General features: G+C 39.6%; 1 protein-coding gene across 1 annotated transcript in view; it reads left to right on the forward strand.

Annotated features, from left to right (window-relative positions):
• Nucleotides 1-18,576, forward strand: part of USH2A (usherin) — a gene marked incomplete at its 5' end in the record, with an annotated part of 1,334,617 nt that overhangs the window by 532,021 nt on the left and 784,020 nt on the right. Inside the window, 2 exons of the mRNA XM_082250984.1 lie at nt 3,548-3,628; nt 15,199-15,384. Of these exons, the coding sequence (XP_082107110.1) occupies nt 3,548-3,628; nt 15,199-15,384 (267 nt within the window). The remainder of the gene's footprint in view (nt 1-3,547; nt 3,629-15,198; nt 15,385-18,576) is intronic.

The following is an 18,576-nucleotide window of genomic DNA, read 5'->3' on the forward strand; positions in this document are numbered from 1 at the left end:
CTCACCGCCCAGGCCTCTCAGCTGCCACATCGCATTGACAGCGTCTGCATCACATGGTGGACGATTACGTGAGGGCACAAAGTGACACAGAGGGCTTTTCATGTGACGATGCCGATCCACTGGCATACTGGGTCTTAAGATTAGACCACTGGCCAGAACTGGCCCAGTATGCCATGGAGTTGTTGGCCTGCCCTGCTTCCAGTGTCCTATCGGAACGGGCATTCAGCGCAGCAGGAGGATTCATCACAGACCATCGAACGAGACTCTCCACCGACTCAGTCGACCGTTTGATATTCATTAAAATGAATCAGTCGTGGATATCAAGCTTTGATGCACCTGATGCAGACCTTGTAGACTAGGCTATCGTTGTGATGTGGCAGCTGAGCCTCAGTTTAAGCCTGGACCATGGTGCCACCCTCAAACCCTCCTCTCATTCTCTTTACGTTCACAGAACCTTATTTTGGTTATAACAAAAACTACCATGTTTGCGCACCTGTTCCACAGGTGCACACCTTTACAATTTTTGGGCCTCCTTCAACACCAGCTCTTTGGGGTTAAGGTGGGGAAGCTATGCTAAACAAAAACTACCATGTTTGCGAACCTGTTCCACAGGTGCACACCTTTACAATTTTTGGGCCTCCTTCAACACCAGCTCTTTGGGGTTAAGGTGGGGAGGCTATGCTAAACAAAAACTACCATGTTTGTGAACCTGTTCCAAAGGTGCACACCTTTACAATTTTTGGGCCTCTTTCAACACCAGCTCTTTGGGGTTAAGGTGGGGAGGCTATGCTAAACAAAAACTACCATGTTTGCGAACCTGTTCCACAGGTGCACACCTTTACAATTTTTGGGCCTCCTTCAACACCAGCTCTTTGGGGTTAAGGTGGGGAGGCTATGCTAAACAAAAACTACCATGTTTGCGAACCTGTTCCACAGGTGCAAACCTTTACAATTTTTGGGCCTCCTTCAACACCAGCTCTTTGGGGTTAAGGTGGGGAGGCTATGCTAAACAAAAACTACCATGTTTGCGAACCTGTTCCACAGGTACACACCTTTACAATTTTTGGGCCTCCTTCAAAGCCAGCTCTTTGGGGTTATGGTGGGGAAGCTCCGCCAACACCAAAACTACCATGTTTGCGCACCTGTTCCACATGTGCACACCTTCATAATTTTTACGCCTTCTTCAATACCAGCTCTTTGGGCTTACAGTGGTATGGCTCCGCCAACACCCAAACAACAATTTTTGCGCACCTGTCACACAGATGCATATCATTGTAATTTTTTTCCTTACAAAGGTAATTATTGCCTTCATTACCAGCACTTTCATAGGGATATGGTGTCAAGGCATCGTCGGCACCACCAAAGGCCCAATTTTTAAGCATCCTTTACTTCTATTCAAAGTCAAGAGACAACAGTATTCATCCAAAACATCTCTAATCTTGTTCACTCTGCACTACATTGTGGCCCCTACCCCTAACCCTAACCCTCAATGTATCCATGCATATATGTCTGTTTCTTGTGAGAATTCAAGTTAAAGTGCACCAAACACCATTTTACATGAAATAAAGTGCAATTACAGTAATCCCCCGCTACATCGCGGTTCAGTTTTTGCGGTCCCGGTAATTCGCGGTTTTTTTTGTAATGTTATTTTACTATATAAATCATTAAAAATGAAAAAATTTTGTGTTTTTCATAGCTCTTGCTTTGTCTCTAAGTATCTTTTATGTGTTTAAATGAGTTTCTATTGTTTTAAAAGTGTGTTTAAAGACCTTAAAATGCTTCTACACGTACAGTGACAGTAAAAAAATCATGCCTACAATGCATTTTAATAGGGTTTTTCTATTTCGCGGAATTTCACTTTTCGCGGCTGGGTCCGGAACGTAACCCCCGCAATGGAGGGGGGTTTACTGTACATCTTTGGACTTCTTGAAAACATTTGGTAATAATAGCCCCATTGTGGAAATACACCCGTTAATTATATGCACATTTAAAGAGACAGCACCTTTTTCCAAAAAAAACTCTAATCTTGTTCCCAGTGCACTGCATTATGTCCCCATCATACACATTGGCTGTGCCGTTGATTAGGAGCAAAAGAAAGGCGCGGTTAAGCAAAAAATTCATTTTTGAAGGTTTGGTATGCTATAATTCTGGTTCTGGACATGCTACAGAGCTGAAACTTCACAGGTACACCTTTTAGACCCCCCCAGACACTAAATCCAAAGAAATCTCTTTTTTTTTTTTTTTCAATAATTGGCTCTCTATCAAAAACGACAATTTTTAAGAACTTTTTTTGTGTGATTAATAGTCCCTGGGGCATGACCCTGAACCCTAGGCACTTTTTAGGGGCATTTATTGGGTTTTAGGGCTTCAAAATGGGGTTTTTTGATTCCAGAAGTTCGGGTCCCATTGATTTCAATGGGGTTCTGGAATCCGAACCGAACTTTCCTGAAATCCGGGTGTTCTGGTCGAACCGAACTTTTCAAAAGTTCGATCATCCCTATCCTCCACCTTCCCCTTGAGGTTGCCCCACAAATGCTCAATAGGGTTTAGGTCTGGAGGCATGCTTGCCAAATCCAGCACCTTTACCCTCAGCTTCTTTAGCAAGGCAGTGTTCGTCTCTGAGGTGTGTTTAGGGTCATTATCATATCAGAATACTGCCCTGCGGCCCACTCTCCGAAGGGAGGGGATTATGCTCTGCTTCAGGATGTCTAAGAATATGTTGGCATTCATGGTTCCCTCAATGAACTGTAGCTCCCCATTGCCAGCAGCACTCATGCAGCCCCAGACCATGACACTCCCACCACCGTGCTTGACTTTAGGCAGGACACACGTGTCTTTGTACTCCTCACCTGGTTGCCACCACACATGCTTGACATCATCTGAACCAAACTAACGTGTCACATGACACTGGGGAGAGAAAATAAGACATTTCACTTAGGGGTGTACTCACTTTTGTTGCCAGTGGTTTAGACATTAATGGCTGTGTTGAGTTATATTGAGGGGACAGCAAATATAAACTATTATACAAGCTGTACACTCACTACTTTACATTGTAGCAAAGTGTCATTTCTTCAGTGTTGTCACATGAAAAGATATAATAAAATATTTACAAAAATGTGTACTTACTTTTGTATATATATATATATATAATGTATTATTAATTTTTTAAATCGTGAACACAATAATTAAGGAAAATATGTAAAAAATGGCTATACATACCCATGTTTAGTTTTTGTGTGGGTGACAGAAAGGCATTCCCAGGCTAGGCCTACTTCCTCCTGGGCCCTCTATGTCTTTGTGGGTCCTTCCATCACCTGAACATACCTCATCACCTCTCATGAATCACCTCTCTTTAAGTGCTCAAGCAAAATGTCGAAACAGCTTCATCTAACTGCTAACTGCTTCTGGACCTGTCACTCCACTATGGTACTTTGGGATTTTTATAAAAACAAAATACACTTGTCATTTCCTTGATAACGTTATTTAACTCATTAGCCCACCAGATATCTATATAGATTTATATTAACATCTCCATTCTTCTTTACAGAATACTTGTACAGGGTGATTGCATCAAATGAAGGAGGAACCAGAGCTAGCGATTGGATCAGAGGTCGCTCTAAAGCTGCGTGTGAGTATAGACGATATAATGTACATAGAATCAATCTGCCACACCTACATGAGTGTGTATAAAAAGCAGTGAAAGGTTAGGTTATTGTCTTTGTACACTACTAGACATCTATTAGCATATTCTAAGGTACATGACAATAGAACATGGAACAAGTGCAAGTGTTGGCGCTGCCATCTTTGTTCTTGCTTTACTTTTTAAACAAAACCTGTGCTTTTGCCCATGTAGGCCTAAGAAACAGATTCGTTTTAAACATACCCTGTGCCCACAATAAAGTTTCTAACAAAAAACTTTTCAATTATATAAATTACATTATCATATGAATGCCGAGAAGTTTTCCTTGACTACAATGCATTTCTACAAAATTTCAGGGAAATGAAGACTTCAGTTTCACTCATCCCAATTGACATTACTTATAGGTCGGAGTTTCTATTTGTTTACCACTTCAGTTCTCTCACCTGTACACCGCTTATGGACTAGAGCAATTTTTACAATGTGTTCTATAAGCCTATTTATCCTGTAACAACTTTATCATTTAATAATATAACAAAATATTTACCACAATTTTGTAGACAAACAGGCTTTTCCTGGATGATATTGTCTTTCAAATTGCATGACTTTATGCAATCCACAAACAAAGGACATAAGAAAACAAACAAAAAAAATAAATTTGAGTGTAAGTAAAAAATAAATAAATATAAGTATATGTATACCTCTCAAATTTTTTTGTAAATATTTTATTATATCTTTTCATGAGACAACACAGAAGAAATGACACTTTGCTACAATGTAGTGAGTGTACAGCTTGCATAACAGTGTAAGTTTGCTAAATAACTCAACACACAGCCATTAATGTCTAAACCACTGGCAACAAAAGTGAGTACACCCTTAAGTGAAAATGTCCAAATCGGGCCCAATTAGGCATTTTCCCTCCCCAGTGTAATGTGACTTGTTAGTGTTACAAGGACTCAGGTGTGAATGGGGAGCAGGTGTGTTAAATTTGGTGTTATCGCTCTCACTCTCTCATACTGGTCACTGGAAGTTCAACATGGCACCTCATGGGAAATAATTATCGGAGGATCTGAAAAAAGGAAATGTTGCCCTACATAAAGATGGCTTAGGCTATAAGAAGATTGCCAAGACACTAAAACTGGGCTGCAGCGCGGTGGTCAAGACTATACAGCGGTTTAACAGGACAGGTTCCACTCAGAACAGGCCTTGCCATGGTTGACCAAAGAAGTTGAGTGCATGTGCTCAGCATCATATCCAGAGGTTGTCTTTGGGAAATAGACGTATGAGTGCTGCCAGCATTGCTGCAGAGGTTGAAGGGGTGGGGGGTCACTCTGTCAGTACTCAGACCATACGCTGCATTATATTGGATTGCATGGCTGTTGTCCCAGAAGGAATCCTCTTCTAAAGATGAAGCACAAGATAGATCTACGATCTAAAAAAAGATTGAACAGTTTAGACAAGAATCTAAAAATAGATCTAGGATCTAAAAATAGATCGAATAGTTTAGACCAGGAACTAAAAATAGATCGAACAGTTTAGACTAGCATCTAAAAATAGATCTAGGATCTAAAAACAGATCGAACAGTTTGGACCAGGATCTAAAAATAGATCTAGGATCTTAAAATAGATCAAACAGTTTAAACAAGGATCTAAAAATAGATCAAGAATCTAAAAATGGATTGAGCACTTTGGACCCAGATCTAAATATAGATCTAGGATCTAAAAATAGTTTGAACAGTTTGTACCAGGATTTAAAAATGTATCTAGGATCTAAAAATAGATTGAACTGTTTGGACCAGGATCTAAAAATTGATCAAGGATCTAAAAATAGATCAAACAGTTTTGACAAGGACCTAAAAATAGATCAAGCAGTTTGGACCAGGATCTAAATAGGGATCTAGGATCTAAAAATAGATTGAACAATTTGGACCAGGATCTAAAAATAGATCTAGGATCTAAAAATAGATTGAACAATTTGGACCAGGATCTAAAAATAGATCTAGGATCTAAAAATAGATCGAGCAGTTTGGACCAGGATCTAAATATAGATGTAGGATCTAAAAATAGATCAATGTTCTAAAAATAGATTGAGCAGTTTGGACCAGAATCTAAAAATAGATTTAGGATCTAAAAATAGATCGAACAGTGTAGATCAGGATCTAAAAATAAATTTATGATCTAAAAATAGATTGAACAGTTTTGACAAAGACCTAAAAATAGATAAAGGATCTAAAAATAGATTAAGCAGTTTGGACCAGGATCTAAATATAGATCTAGGATCTAAAAATACATCAAACAATTTGGACCAGGATCTAAAAATAGATCTAGGATCTAAAAATAGATTGAACAGTTGAGACCAGGATCTAAAAATAGATCTAGGATCTAAAAATAGATCAAGGATCTAAAAATAGATTGAGCAGTTTGGACCAGGATCTAAATATAGATCTAGGATCTAAAAATACATCAAACATTTTGGACCAGGATCTTAAAATAGATCAAGGATCTAAAAATAGATCGAACAGTTTTGACCAGGATCTAAAAATAGATCTAGGATCTAAAAATAGATTGAGCACTTTGACCAGAAACTAAAAATAGATTTAGGATCTAAATATAGATCGAACAGTTTAGACCAGGAACTAAAAATAGATCAAACAGTTTAGACTAGCATCTAAAAATAGATCTAGGATCTAAAAAAAGATCAAGGATCTAAAAATAGATTGAGCAGTTTGGACCAGAATCTAAAAATAGATTTAGGATCTAAAAATAGATCGAACAGTTTGGACCAGGATCTAAAAATATATCTAGGATCTAAAAATAGATCTAGGATCTAAAAATAGATTGAACAGTTGAGACCAGGATCTAAAAATAGATCTAGGATCTAAAAATAGTTCGAACAGTTTGGACCAGGATCTTAAAATAGATCAAGGATCTAAAAATAGATCGAACAGTTTTGACCAGGATCTAAAAATAGATCTGGGATCTAAAAATAGATCAAGGATCTAAAAATAGATTGAGCACTTTGGACCAGAATCTAAAAATAGATTTAGGATCTAAAAATAGATAAGAACAGTGTAGATCAGGATCTAAAAATAGATCTCGTATCTAAAAATAGATCGAACAGTTTTGACAAGGATCTAAAAATAGATCAAGGATCTAAAAATAGATCAAACAGTTTGGACCAGGATCTAAATATAGATCTAGGATCTAAAAATAGATCGAACAATGTGGACCAGGATCTAAAAATAGATTGAACAGTTTAGGCCAGGATCTAAAAATACATTGAACAGTTTGGACCAGGATCTAAAAATAGATTGAACAGTTTAGGCCAGGATCTAAAAATACATTGAACAGTTTAGACAATGATCTAAAAATAGAATAGATTTAAGATCTAAAAATATATTGAATAGTTTAGACAAGGATCTAAAAAAAGATCAAGGATCTAAAAATAGATTGAGCAGTTTGGACCATAATCTAAAAATAGATTTAGGATCTAAAAATAGATCGAACAGTTTGGACAAGGATCTAAAAATAGATCTAGGATCTAAAAATAGTTTGAACCGTTTGGACCAGGATCTAAAATTAGATCTAGGATCTAAAAATAGATCAAACAGTTTGGACTAGGATCTAAAAATAGATCTAGGATCTAAAAATAGATCGAACAGTTTGGACCATGATCTAAAAATAGATTTAGGATCTAAATTTAGATCCAGGATCTAAAAAAAGATTGAACAGTTTGAACCAGGATCTAAAAATAGATCTAAAAATAGACCTAGGATCTAAAATGGATTGAACAGTTTGGAGCAGGATCTAAAAATAGATTATGGATCTAAAAATAGATTAAACAGTTTGGACCAGGATGACAAGAAAGCCTGCAAACAGTTTTCTGAAGACAAGCAGACTAAGGACATGGATTACTGTATCCATGCCTTCGGTCTGATGAGACCAAGATACATTTATTTGGTTCAGATGGTGTCAAGTGTGTGTGGCGGCAACCAGATGAGGAGTACAAAGATAAGTGTGTATTGCCTACAGTAAAGCATGGTGGTGGAAGTGTCATGGTCTGGGGCTGCATGAGTGCTGCCAGCACTGGGGAGCTACAGTTCATTGAGGGAACCATGAATGCCAACATGTACTATGATATACTGAAGCAGAACTTGATACTCTCAGTTCAGAGACTGGGCCACAGGGCAGTATTCCAACATAACGACCCCCAACATCCCTCCAAGATGACCACTGCCTTGCTAAGGAAGCTGAGGGTATAGGTGATGGACTACCAAGCATGTTTCCAGGCCTAAACCCTATTGAGCATCTGTGGGGCATCCTCAAACAAAAGGTGGAGGAGCGCAAGGTCTCTAACATCCACCAGCTATGTGATGTCGTCATGGAGGAGTGGAAGAGAACTCCAGTGGCAACCTGTGAAGCTCTGGTGAACTCCATGCCCAAGAGGGTTAAGGCAGTGCTGGAAAATAATTGTGGCCACACAAAATATTGACACTTTAGGCCCAATTTGAACATTTTAACTTAGGGGTGTACTCACTTTTGTTGCCAGCGGTTTAGACAATAATGGCTGTGTGTTGAGTTTTTTTTAGATTAATTCTTTAATTTGTCTAAATGACATTAAAATTATGATTCTTGCACAAAGCATTGCAAAGTTATTTATAAATATAATAATGTTTATTTAATGAAACCCTAAGGCCTCTTTCACATGGGGCAGATTCCTCTTGCTCAGCAGGGATTACTCTGCTGATCCCCACTAAGCAGGCAGATGACAGGTCAGTCTCCACTCACTGTGCAGAGACGGACCTGTCAGTCCTGCTCTTCTCTATGGGGAGATCAAAGGAAAACAGACTGCCTGTCCGTTTTCATCTAATCCAACCTGCTGGATGGATGGTGAACGTATCGCCATACGTCTGTTTTCAGCGGATCTTGTCGGATCAGATGCCAGGTAGATGGGTGGCCCGATCAAGTCCACCTGAAAAACGGATAGTGGGACCTGATCGGCCTGATTGTGTGAAAGGGGCCTACAAAGGAAGCAAATAAAGCAATAAACAAAGAAAAAACTGACACTTAATAGTTAAAGGGAAGAAGGGGATAATTAGGGCTGAGTAGGGTAAACTAAAAATATTAGGGGTTATATAGGAACAATTATTATTTTAAAAAAATACACATTTTTTGTCAGGTTTCTTTACCTGATATTTACAGATCAATGCTCAGCTTTGATCTATAGATTAATGAAACAGAGTAAATACAAAAGTAACAATGTTACTTTGAATCTTTTTGGTGTCTGAACAGTGTTTATAGTCACTGTATCTGCTAGTCTGTTTGTTGACAGCAGCAGTTATTACAGCTGCTGCATTTACACAGCCTGTTGTTTTGACAGCTGGGAATTATCAGCAAGTGCAAGGTGGGAAGCAATGTAAGGACAAGGTGTAATACACATGACTGACTGCTAGGCTTCCACCAAACAGTGCCTCTTGCCCTCCAAACTGTTCCAGCAGTCCAAGAGATAATACCAGCCCTTTTACCCCCAGTATCGTACACAGATAATATATTTAGGTAAAATCCAAAGGAATGACTGTTTATTGAACAGAAATACAGGTTTTTATACACTTCAAAAGTAGGTCAATCACCACATGAACGATAAAACCAAATATTTACCCAAAACATCACACAAAGGTTTAGATAACGAGGTAGAGCTGATACAAGGCTAATCTCATCATAAGAATCTCCAAGAGTTATCCAAATTATTCAACAGACAGAAACAATAGGTGACTCAATTAAGCCAATTACCAATGGGATGCACACAATTACCAGTAGGAGTCACACAATGGGAGAGACACACTTAATAAACACATAACACCTTAAATAACAGATTATAGCAGGAGACTCTAAGCACCAGGTTGCTTGAGCTGATTATATTAACATCTGCTCTGAGTCTCACAGTCTAAAGCAGTCATTGCTGATTTGGGCATAGAGACCCCAAATATGTTTATGGGTCCTCTACTTCCCAGAGTCTTTGTGTTTTGGGGAAACATGGACTTGAATCCGAAGCAAGACCACTTCAAGGGTCCACCAGGCTCACACCCCCCCCCCCCCCAAAGAGTAGTGTTCCTTTAAAAGCCAGGACCCATTGTCAGTGTTTAGAAGACTTCTCCCTAGTCCCCTCTAAAAGCCTCTGTCCCAGTTTGGTCTGTCACAATACACATCTCCTATGTACTTCGATTAAGTTCTTTTTTTTGGGGCTTGTGTAGCAGGCCCAGTGTCAAAAACTAGTTAAAAAAGCAATGCAAGGGACCTGTACAGAGTGAACTCTGGGAGCTTTGTTTTGCCCAAATGTGTTGTTCATACATCTCAGCTTCCCAGTACTTTTTTATAATTTTACCTAGCTGCAAAAACGTAGTTAGCGTTATGAGAGAACAGCCAATGAGATCATAATACATGTCAATGTTCCTGGAATAGTTTTGAATAAACACCAGAAAGACAGGAAAAAAAAAGGCTTGTTAATAGTAGCCAGAGAAAAGATAAAGCATAAAAGTGAGATTCATTTCTATTGGTTGTTCTGAGCTCCCGCATTATATAGCTGCACTTCTCACTGCTTTTCTGAATAAGCCTGAGCATACATTACCACAAACTGCTAATCCATGATCTTGCTGGAAATACTTTGGGCTTTCTTCCACCACCCCTTATAAAACTCTTTCTACACAGACCTTTCACATCGTATTGTGATATCTAATAAATACTTAAAGGTTATATGAAATAGATGGCTTTTTTTCTATTAGCAAATGGCGGTATATACCATTCTCAGTTCATCATCCCTTTAAACATCTTCATTTTCTATACTCTTTTTTTTTTTTTTTTTTTTCTTTTTCTACGTTGATTAAAAATGAATTTCTATGTGAAGGGCTTGAATAAAAGATTAAGCTAAATTTGAGGTTGCAAACTCATTAATGTATCCATATTTCTCATGTTCTATGCCTTGACTCCGCTGTTTAATTGGATTTAAAGACATTCAATACATGAAAAATGAAACTTGGAAGATCAACAATAGCTCGTTTCACACACTTTTGTGTTTTGATACGCTCAAAATATGATCGTGTCAGATGTGTTTAGAGAGCGTAATATATACCTAATTATTTTGCTTTACAGTTCAACCATTGCTATCTTTGTAAATATGAGACCGGATCAGGCCACTTTCAGTATTTTGTGGTGCATTACTGAATGTACATTAACATGCGGTATATCACAGTGTAACATGCTTTGCTGTAAGAAAACCCATCTACCCATCTACCATGAACAAAATGTCATCATCTAATTTGCAGGTTTTAGGCTTCGTTCACATGCGATTTTGCCAATGACCCAGAACGCCATATGGTGAATAGAGCATTAATGAAGCTTCAGCATTTTATTTGTGCATTTTATTTACACAGCACAAGACAACACGCAAATGGTTTACATTTGTGCATGACTGCTGAGAAGTATAGGCTCAATCACGACCAACTAAAACAATATCTTGTCCAAAATTGACACAGGGGCTGATAACGTTGGAAAAGTGGCAAGACCATGGCTTTATTTAAATGTTCAAACACAACAAATACCCAGTGCCAGTCACAGTTATGCAATAAACAATAACCTGACATAGTCTAAGAGGCCTGTCCTTACATCAGTGACAGACAGGCATTACACGGACCCAAAATTCAACTTGAGGGCATAACCCATTAAAGCAAAATCATTTCTGTGGTGTGCTAAAACACATATGCATTGTTGTGCTCTAGCTAGGTGCTAGGTATACCTTTCAAAATAAATGGCACTGAAACACACTGCACCTAGTTTCATATTTTACTGTGCGTTGCAATAGTGGGGGGTACACAAAATGTCTCTTTCGTCCATTGACGGACACAGCTCTTCATTATTTAGAACCACATGGGTTATATTGCTCCCTACATAAGTAGGACACTAGGCAAAAAAAAAAGGCTCGGCTACGCCTATGGGCAGTGGTATACTCCCTCTCTCTGCTATAGGCCTTCAGTTTTTCCCTTCATCCGGATTGTATTTTATCAGATATGTCTCTGGTAGGGCACCCCCGAGGTGGATCTGTTGGATTCTCAGCTCAACAGAAAGGTACCGAGGTTTGTGGCAAGGTCACGGGATCCTCTGGCGGATGCCACAGACGCTGTGGTGGCCCTGTGGGGCCAGAATCGTTTGATTTATGCTTTTCCTCTTCCCAAGCCTCTCCGGCCAGAGGGGATTCTGGTCATTCTAGTGGCCCCGGACTGGCCTTGTTGGTCTTGGTATACCTACCGAGTGCGATTGGCCACCGACGTCCCTTGGAGGCTGCCTCTCAGTGAGGACCTACTGTCCCAAGGGCCATTCTTCCATCCTGCTTTACAGTCGCTGGCTTTGATGGGCTGGCTGTTGAAAGCCAGGTGTTGAAGGATAGAGGTTTGCCTGGATCCGAGATTCGTTGTGTCGATTGAAGCTCACCCTCCTTCTTTTTTTGGTGGCTCGAATTTTTACTTTTCTTCAACGAGGTGTTGAGCAGAAATTGGCATTGAGTACCATCAGGGTCCAGGTGTCAGCCTCGGCAGTCTTCTTTCAGGGACCCCTGGCCACTCACTCCCTGGCGCGTACCTTTTTATTCAAGGGGTTCAACATGACTCCTCCAGTACGGTCTCCTCTACTGCCTTGGGATCTGAACTTGGTGCTTTCAGTTCTCCAGAAGCCTCTCTTTGAAAATATTCAGGAGATTCCCCTGCTTACGCTGTCCCAGAAGGTGGCCATTTTGGTGGCTATCACTTCTGCTCGCAGGGTGTCACAGCTGGCGGTGTTATCTTGTCGTTGCCCCTTTTTGGTGGTCCACAAAGATAAGGTGGTTCTTTGCCCATGTCCGTCGTTCCTTCCTAAGGTAGTCTCTGATTTCCATTTGAATGAAGACATTGTGTTGCCTTCCCTGTGTCCCAGGCCCAAACATCCTTAGGAATTTGCTTTGCATGCCTTGGATGTGGCCCATCTCATCTGCTCCTCATCTTCCATTATAACAATATACTATATGTATGAGTGAAGGGGAATACTATAGAGTGTCACTTGAGTGACTATTCTAAATCTACAGGGCTGCTGACATCACATCCTAGATAGTGTGACCTAGCAATCTCAGAGCTTTTGGATGTCTACACAATGGAGGGTTGTACAGGTAAATAAACTGCATAAAATATGTTAAACATTCTTATGAAAAATTGCTGTAGAAATGAATGGTCTGGTGGCAACAGGGTGTCTTTAACATAAGGATTATAATATATATTCCAGATATATGACTGCAACTTCCAAATCTCACTGAATTATTCAATTGTTGTTTTTTTTGTTTTCTAATAATAAACATATTATTAACAATTTCTCTGTGCAATGGTTTTGTACAGAGTAGCCCCAAACCTCCTCTTCTGGGGGTCCCCCACTGGGGCTACTTCTCCCGCTTTCTATGGAGACATTCATGCAGGCTCACTCCCAAGTTGGGCTACTGTATGTGTGTCTATTGACACACAGTGTGGCCTGGCCCTGCCCACCACTCTCTCCTCACTGGATTAGATTGAAAGCAGCAAGAACCAATGGCTCTAGCTGTTGCCTCTGTGTCCATTGAGGAGAGAGAGAGGAGTGCTGGATCAGGATTGGGGCTCAGCTAAGTAGTTAGGGGGGCTGGGGGGGGGGGGGGTTCTGTCTTCACAACTGCTTTAAACTTGGCTGAAAAAATTGATTAATATCCTGGTGTGTTAGCTTTGTAAATTAAGATTAACATACCCTCAATTCTGCTTTAATGAAACCCAGTGCAGTTAAATTTAATGTGCTGAACCACATCAATATTTTTCTCATAAAAGGTCCCAATTCTTTTATTGAGTCAACACTGGATGTAAAATTTGGTTGGGCAAAACTCTTCAAGAGACAAATTTATGGGGTTTTGTTACTTTACTTTACTCTTGTTACTCTTCACTACTCCAAATTCTGAAATACTATGTAGCCAGGGACAGGCTATCATAGTATGAATACAGAAGAAATTACCTCCATTGCTACAGCCTGCATCTGTTTCCCTCTAGTGCTGCATTATGATCATTGCATCACACTTCTGAGGTTGGAACCAAAGGACCGTGGGATTTTTAGTCCTGTTTTCAGCCATACCTAGATTGCTAAACCCCTTCCCAGACTACTTATCCCAACAAGCTGCAAATCAGAATGGGGAATGATGGGGCAGGCTATAAAAGGAAATGTTCTCTTCTCCCTAGGATCATTCTGTGGGTGCCCGAGCTGCCATTCGGCTCCTGTGCTAGCTGCCTAATCATTGAGAAATTGTTGTCCCTACCTGTGAGGGATCCCATCACTACATGACACCAGAGAACCCTGAGCCCTGTGTCTGGTGATAGAGGGATCGCACTGAAGGTATCTGACCTGAGTGCTGAACCTACATTCATGCTGCATCCATCTATGCCCTGGCTAGGGTAAAGACTCTGTATCGTTGTCTGTGTGTTCTGACTGCCTTCACGATCTGTTGAATGGGTTTATGCCCAACTCCTTTTTCTTGTCAGCAACATACAACACATGGACACTGCATGTAGACATCATAATCCGGATTCCAGAGAGATGCATCGCTTTCTACTATACCCACCGTTTACCTACTGACGGTTAGAGTCTTCTATTCTTCTTACGGATTTCCCTTTCCTACATTCAGAGCTCTAACATGCCAGTAAAGATTGAGTTCATGCCTGACACTTGGACTAACTCTATCCCATGAACTGCAGGGTGGGAGCTGGCCCTGTATACCGCCTAAATCCATCCATAGCAGTGAAGTCTCTGCAAGCCAGCTTTTTTGCTATATTAATAGTATATTATATTTGAGCTGTCTGGGCCCATTCAATTATTCATTGTTTATTATTCTGCTCTGCATATTTAACTGCTATCATTCACTACTGTTTGCTTGTTATTTTGTACATACCTGATTGCCGAGTGTTCAACTCAATCAGCTTTGGGTGCTGTCCCAGAGTTTGGTTGACGTATACCATTTTACACCCACTGTCTAGTTACATCCATTCCAATCTATTAAGTGTTTGTGATTCATTTAAAGAGGTGTACATTATGTCAGAACCTAGAATGTCAGAAGGGTTGAGGAAATCTTAGGGTAAGAACAGCACAAGAGGATAGGCAATATCCAGCGGCCCCTACAGAGGTAGCACTACAGCTAGTTAGTTGGCTGTCACCCTGATCCAGGGACTTCAACATTTTTTGGAGCCAGGGAACTTGCACTTTCAGTAGGACTTCCCAATAGTTCCCCGACTCTGGTCACTTGGGTCATACAAAGAAAAACTATTGCATTGATATTGTTAAATGAAAGGTAGCAGTTAGCCTGATATGCATCTAATTGTGCTTCTAATTTGCTTGACAAATGTCCCAATCTATAAGTAACACAGTAAAAATAATGTAATGAAAACAAGCAACAAAACATTGATAGTTGATTCTAAAAAATATTCTTACTATGTAAGTGTGTCAGTGTCTGTCTTAATTGTTCTGGTATTTTATACCTCCAGTTCCAGAGAATAGGCAAGCTCCCCTAAGAGTTCTCAGTGTAAGCGGACGCAGCGTTGAGGTTACCTGGGACAGACCAGCTGTGATCAGAGGAGTAATTGAGCGCTACGTTTTAGAAGCAATTCCGGAGAACAACCCTAATATATCTACAGCGCGTGCTCAGTTTCAGGATACCAGCCACCTTGTTGGTAAGTTTTTCTTATTATAAGCTTGATAAGTTTCTCTCCAGCCAAATCTGTGTTGGTTTTGCATGGACACCAATGAGCTAAATCACCTAGACTTTGCATTAACGGTGAGGAGGTGTAGTGGTTTGCCAGTTTCGGGTTCCTAGGAGTTTATGTATCTGCAGACCTAACCTGGAGTCTGAACACCTCATTCATGATCAAGAATGCCCAATAGCACCTCCTTTTTTCACCAAGGATCCTGAGGAGCAACAGACTTCCCCAAAAACTGTTGTTACATTTCTACTTAAGCATTTTGATGTACCTTTGCACAGTCTGGTACTCTAATTGCACTATGGCAGATAGGAATATTTGTAGCAGGTAGTAAACCTGGCTCAGTGGGTTGTCGATTCCCTACTCTCTAACTTGAGGGATATTCATTCCAGACATCTCCACAAATGACTTTCTAATATAAGAGGCCTTACACACACTGGATACCCCCCTGTTTGCTACCCTATGCTTAAGTAGCCTCAGAACCATCCACATATGAGCCAACAGGCTGAGAAATAGCTTCCCCGAGCCATAGACAAGTTGCTAAATCCGTAGCCTTCCTCTTCCTTCTGATCATAAGTGTAATATATAATTATTGTATATACAATACCTCACCGTGTTTATGGCATTTATTGATTTGACTATGATTATTTAGTATGACTGTCTACTATATATATATATATTTATATGGTGTATTGCTGCTATGTGGAGTGGCTGTGCAACAACATCTCATCCTGTCTGTCTTGGCTATTTTTGCCTCTCGAAGGCTTATTTTTTTTTTAAATTCTGCTGGGTGACTACAATTTAGTTAACAGGGCAGCATGATAGCTCCTCAGAAGAGGTGCATTTTATATATATCCAATTTGTGATTTTTAATCTCTATATTGTCCAAAGGGTAGCTCAGTAAAGCTTTCTTAAAACAGGAAGTATTCACATGTTGTATTCTACCACGGATCCCCAAAACAATGCCCTATCAGCAAGATGTACATCCAGAAGCATTGGTTTATAATGCACAAATGGCCTAATATTATAGGGTCCTTTATTCCAAACCACATATAGCTGTTTCAGGCTTTTTTGGCCATCATTGCAATTTACAGAAACCATAGCTTCTATGGAGTAAGCCTTGGGATCCAGTGCAACAGTAAAACCATACAGGTTATGGTAAGGAGGGACTAAAGCAATCAAAAAGCCAACCAAATCAGTACATAGTATAGTAAAGCCTTAGGTTTTGTTTACATGGGGAATATAGTCAAGGTTAGTGCCCTGTGTGTGAGGGCCTTGTTTACCCGCACAGGGATGCACAGGTGTTTCACATGAACAGTGTCACGTTAGGAGCAGCGACTGTGTCTGTGCAGCTGCTGCATCCTAAATGACAGCAATGGGACTGCCTGCACTGGGATGCAGAGAGCATCTCTGCATCCCTATGTGGGTAAACATGGCCCTAACATGGGCATGGATTCATATGTTCCATGTGAGTGAGGCCTTAGTAGAGTAGAAGGTATTTGTATCTCATTCCATCAGATATATAAAAAATAAATGTATTATGTCTCATTTACGGACAGTGGACAGAGCAACACAAATAATTTCCATTAGCTAGAACATCTTGTATATAGTGCAAATATAGCCTAATATTACAGAGCCATTTATTCCAAACTGCATACAGCGCTTTCATGGCTTAAAGGGTAGAAATGCACTTTAGTAAAAAACATAAGTACATTTAAACTTTTCTCTTTGGCACAAATCAAGCTAATAGTCCTAAAGTGTTAATTGTTATTTCTCCGTAGCTTTTAAATAGACAGACTCTTTAAATGTGAAGTTAACAAACAGCCTGTGACACATATAAGTGCGTTGTGTATGGTTATTCCTCCTCTTAAGTGCGCCACCGGAGCCGCGGGGATGAAAAATGTGGCTATTTTGCTATAGCAAATGATAGCGGAATTAGTCCTTGACAGGTCCAAACCTTGGACTTTATCACATGTAAAAGATGAAATACAGGTTACGTTTTCACAATTTTTCCCCATAAAATATATTTATGATTTGGAGAAAAACAGGGTGACTCAACATCACTAAAATTGTCTGGTGAAAATAATTTAGTATGGTTTTCTCCTGGTACAAATACACCTTGCTATCAATCTGCTTAACTAGTCCTCTGTACTAAATTGATTTTCTAATTCACAGAAAGGGGGTGCTGGGTTGGGGGGGTTCAGCAGGATAAGTTTGGCTATGGAAGTTGACGGATTATCTGACATTTTTTGCTAAGCAGTACGGAGATGTTAAGAGAAGGAATTTGATTGAGGGCACCAAAGTCTTAAAAAACAGATTTTCTAGGATAGGCTGTGATATACTGCAATAACTTTGTCATTATATCCTAGAAGCACTCTGTTTTATACTGTGGTTTACTGTATTCTTAGGAGCAATGCTTTACACAGATACATTCACAACCTATTAAAGAAGAGCTGTAGTCTTTTTAATGTTTTTGAAATATAGAAATGCAAGATATCACCTGAATGCAGACATACTGTATATTGAAATGTTAAAGCCCAATTCTAGGTTTCTTTTAAACCACTTAAGGCCCGGAAGGTTTTACCCCCTTAATGACCAGGCCATTTTTTGTGATACGGCACTGCGTTACTTTAACTGACAATTGCCCTTCCTTTTTTTTTATGTCCTTGTTTTCCTGCAAATAGATCATTCTTTCATTGGTATTTGATTACCTGTACGTTTTTTTCTTTTTTGCGCTATAAACAAATAGAGCGACAATTCTGCTATAAAACACAGACAAAAAAAATGTAAAAATCAAATTTTTTCATTGATTTAGGCGAATATATATTCTGCCACATATTTTTGGTCAAAAAAATCCCAATAAGTGTATATTGATTGGTTTACCCAAAGGTTAAAGCGTCTACAAACTAGGGGATAGATTTATGTCATTTTTAATTTTTTTTATTTTTTTCTACTATTAATGGCGGGGATCAGCAATTTTTAGTGGGACTGCAACATTGTGGCGGACAGATCGGCACCTAATTTACACTTTTGAGGGGACCAGTGACATTAGAGAGTGCAACATCTGATGCAGCTCTGCATTGAAACCAATCGGCTTCCTTTTTTTCTGGTCAAAGCTTAAAGAGGTTGTAAACCCACATTTTTTTTTTCACCCTGCAAGAGAAA

Source organism: Pelophylax lessonae, assembly GCF_965119305.1.
Source record: "Pelophylax lessonae genome assembly, chromosome: 3".
Lineage (NCBI taxonomy): Eukaryota > Metazoa > Chordata > Amphibia > Anura > Ranidae > Pelophylax > Pelophylax lessonae.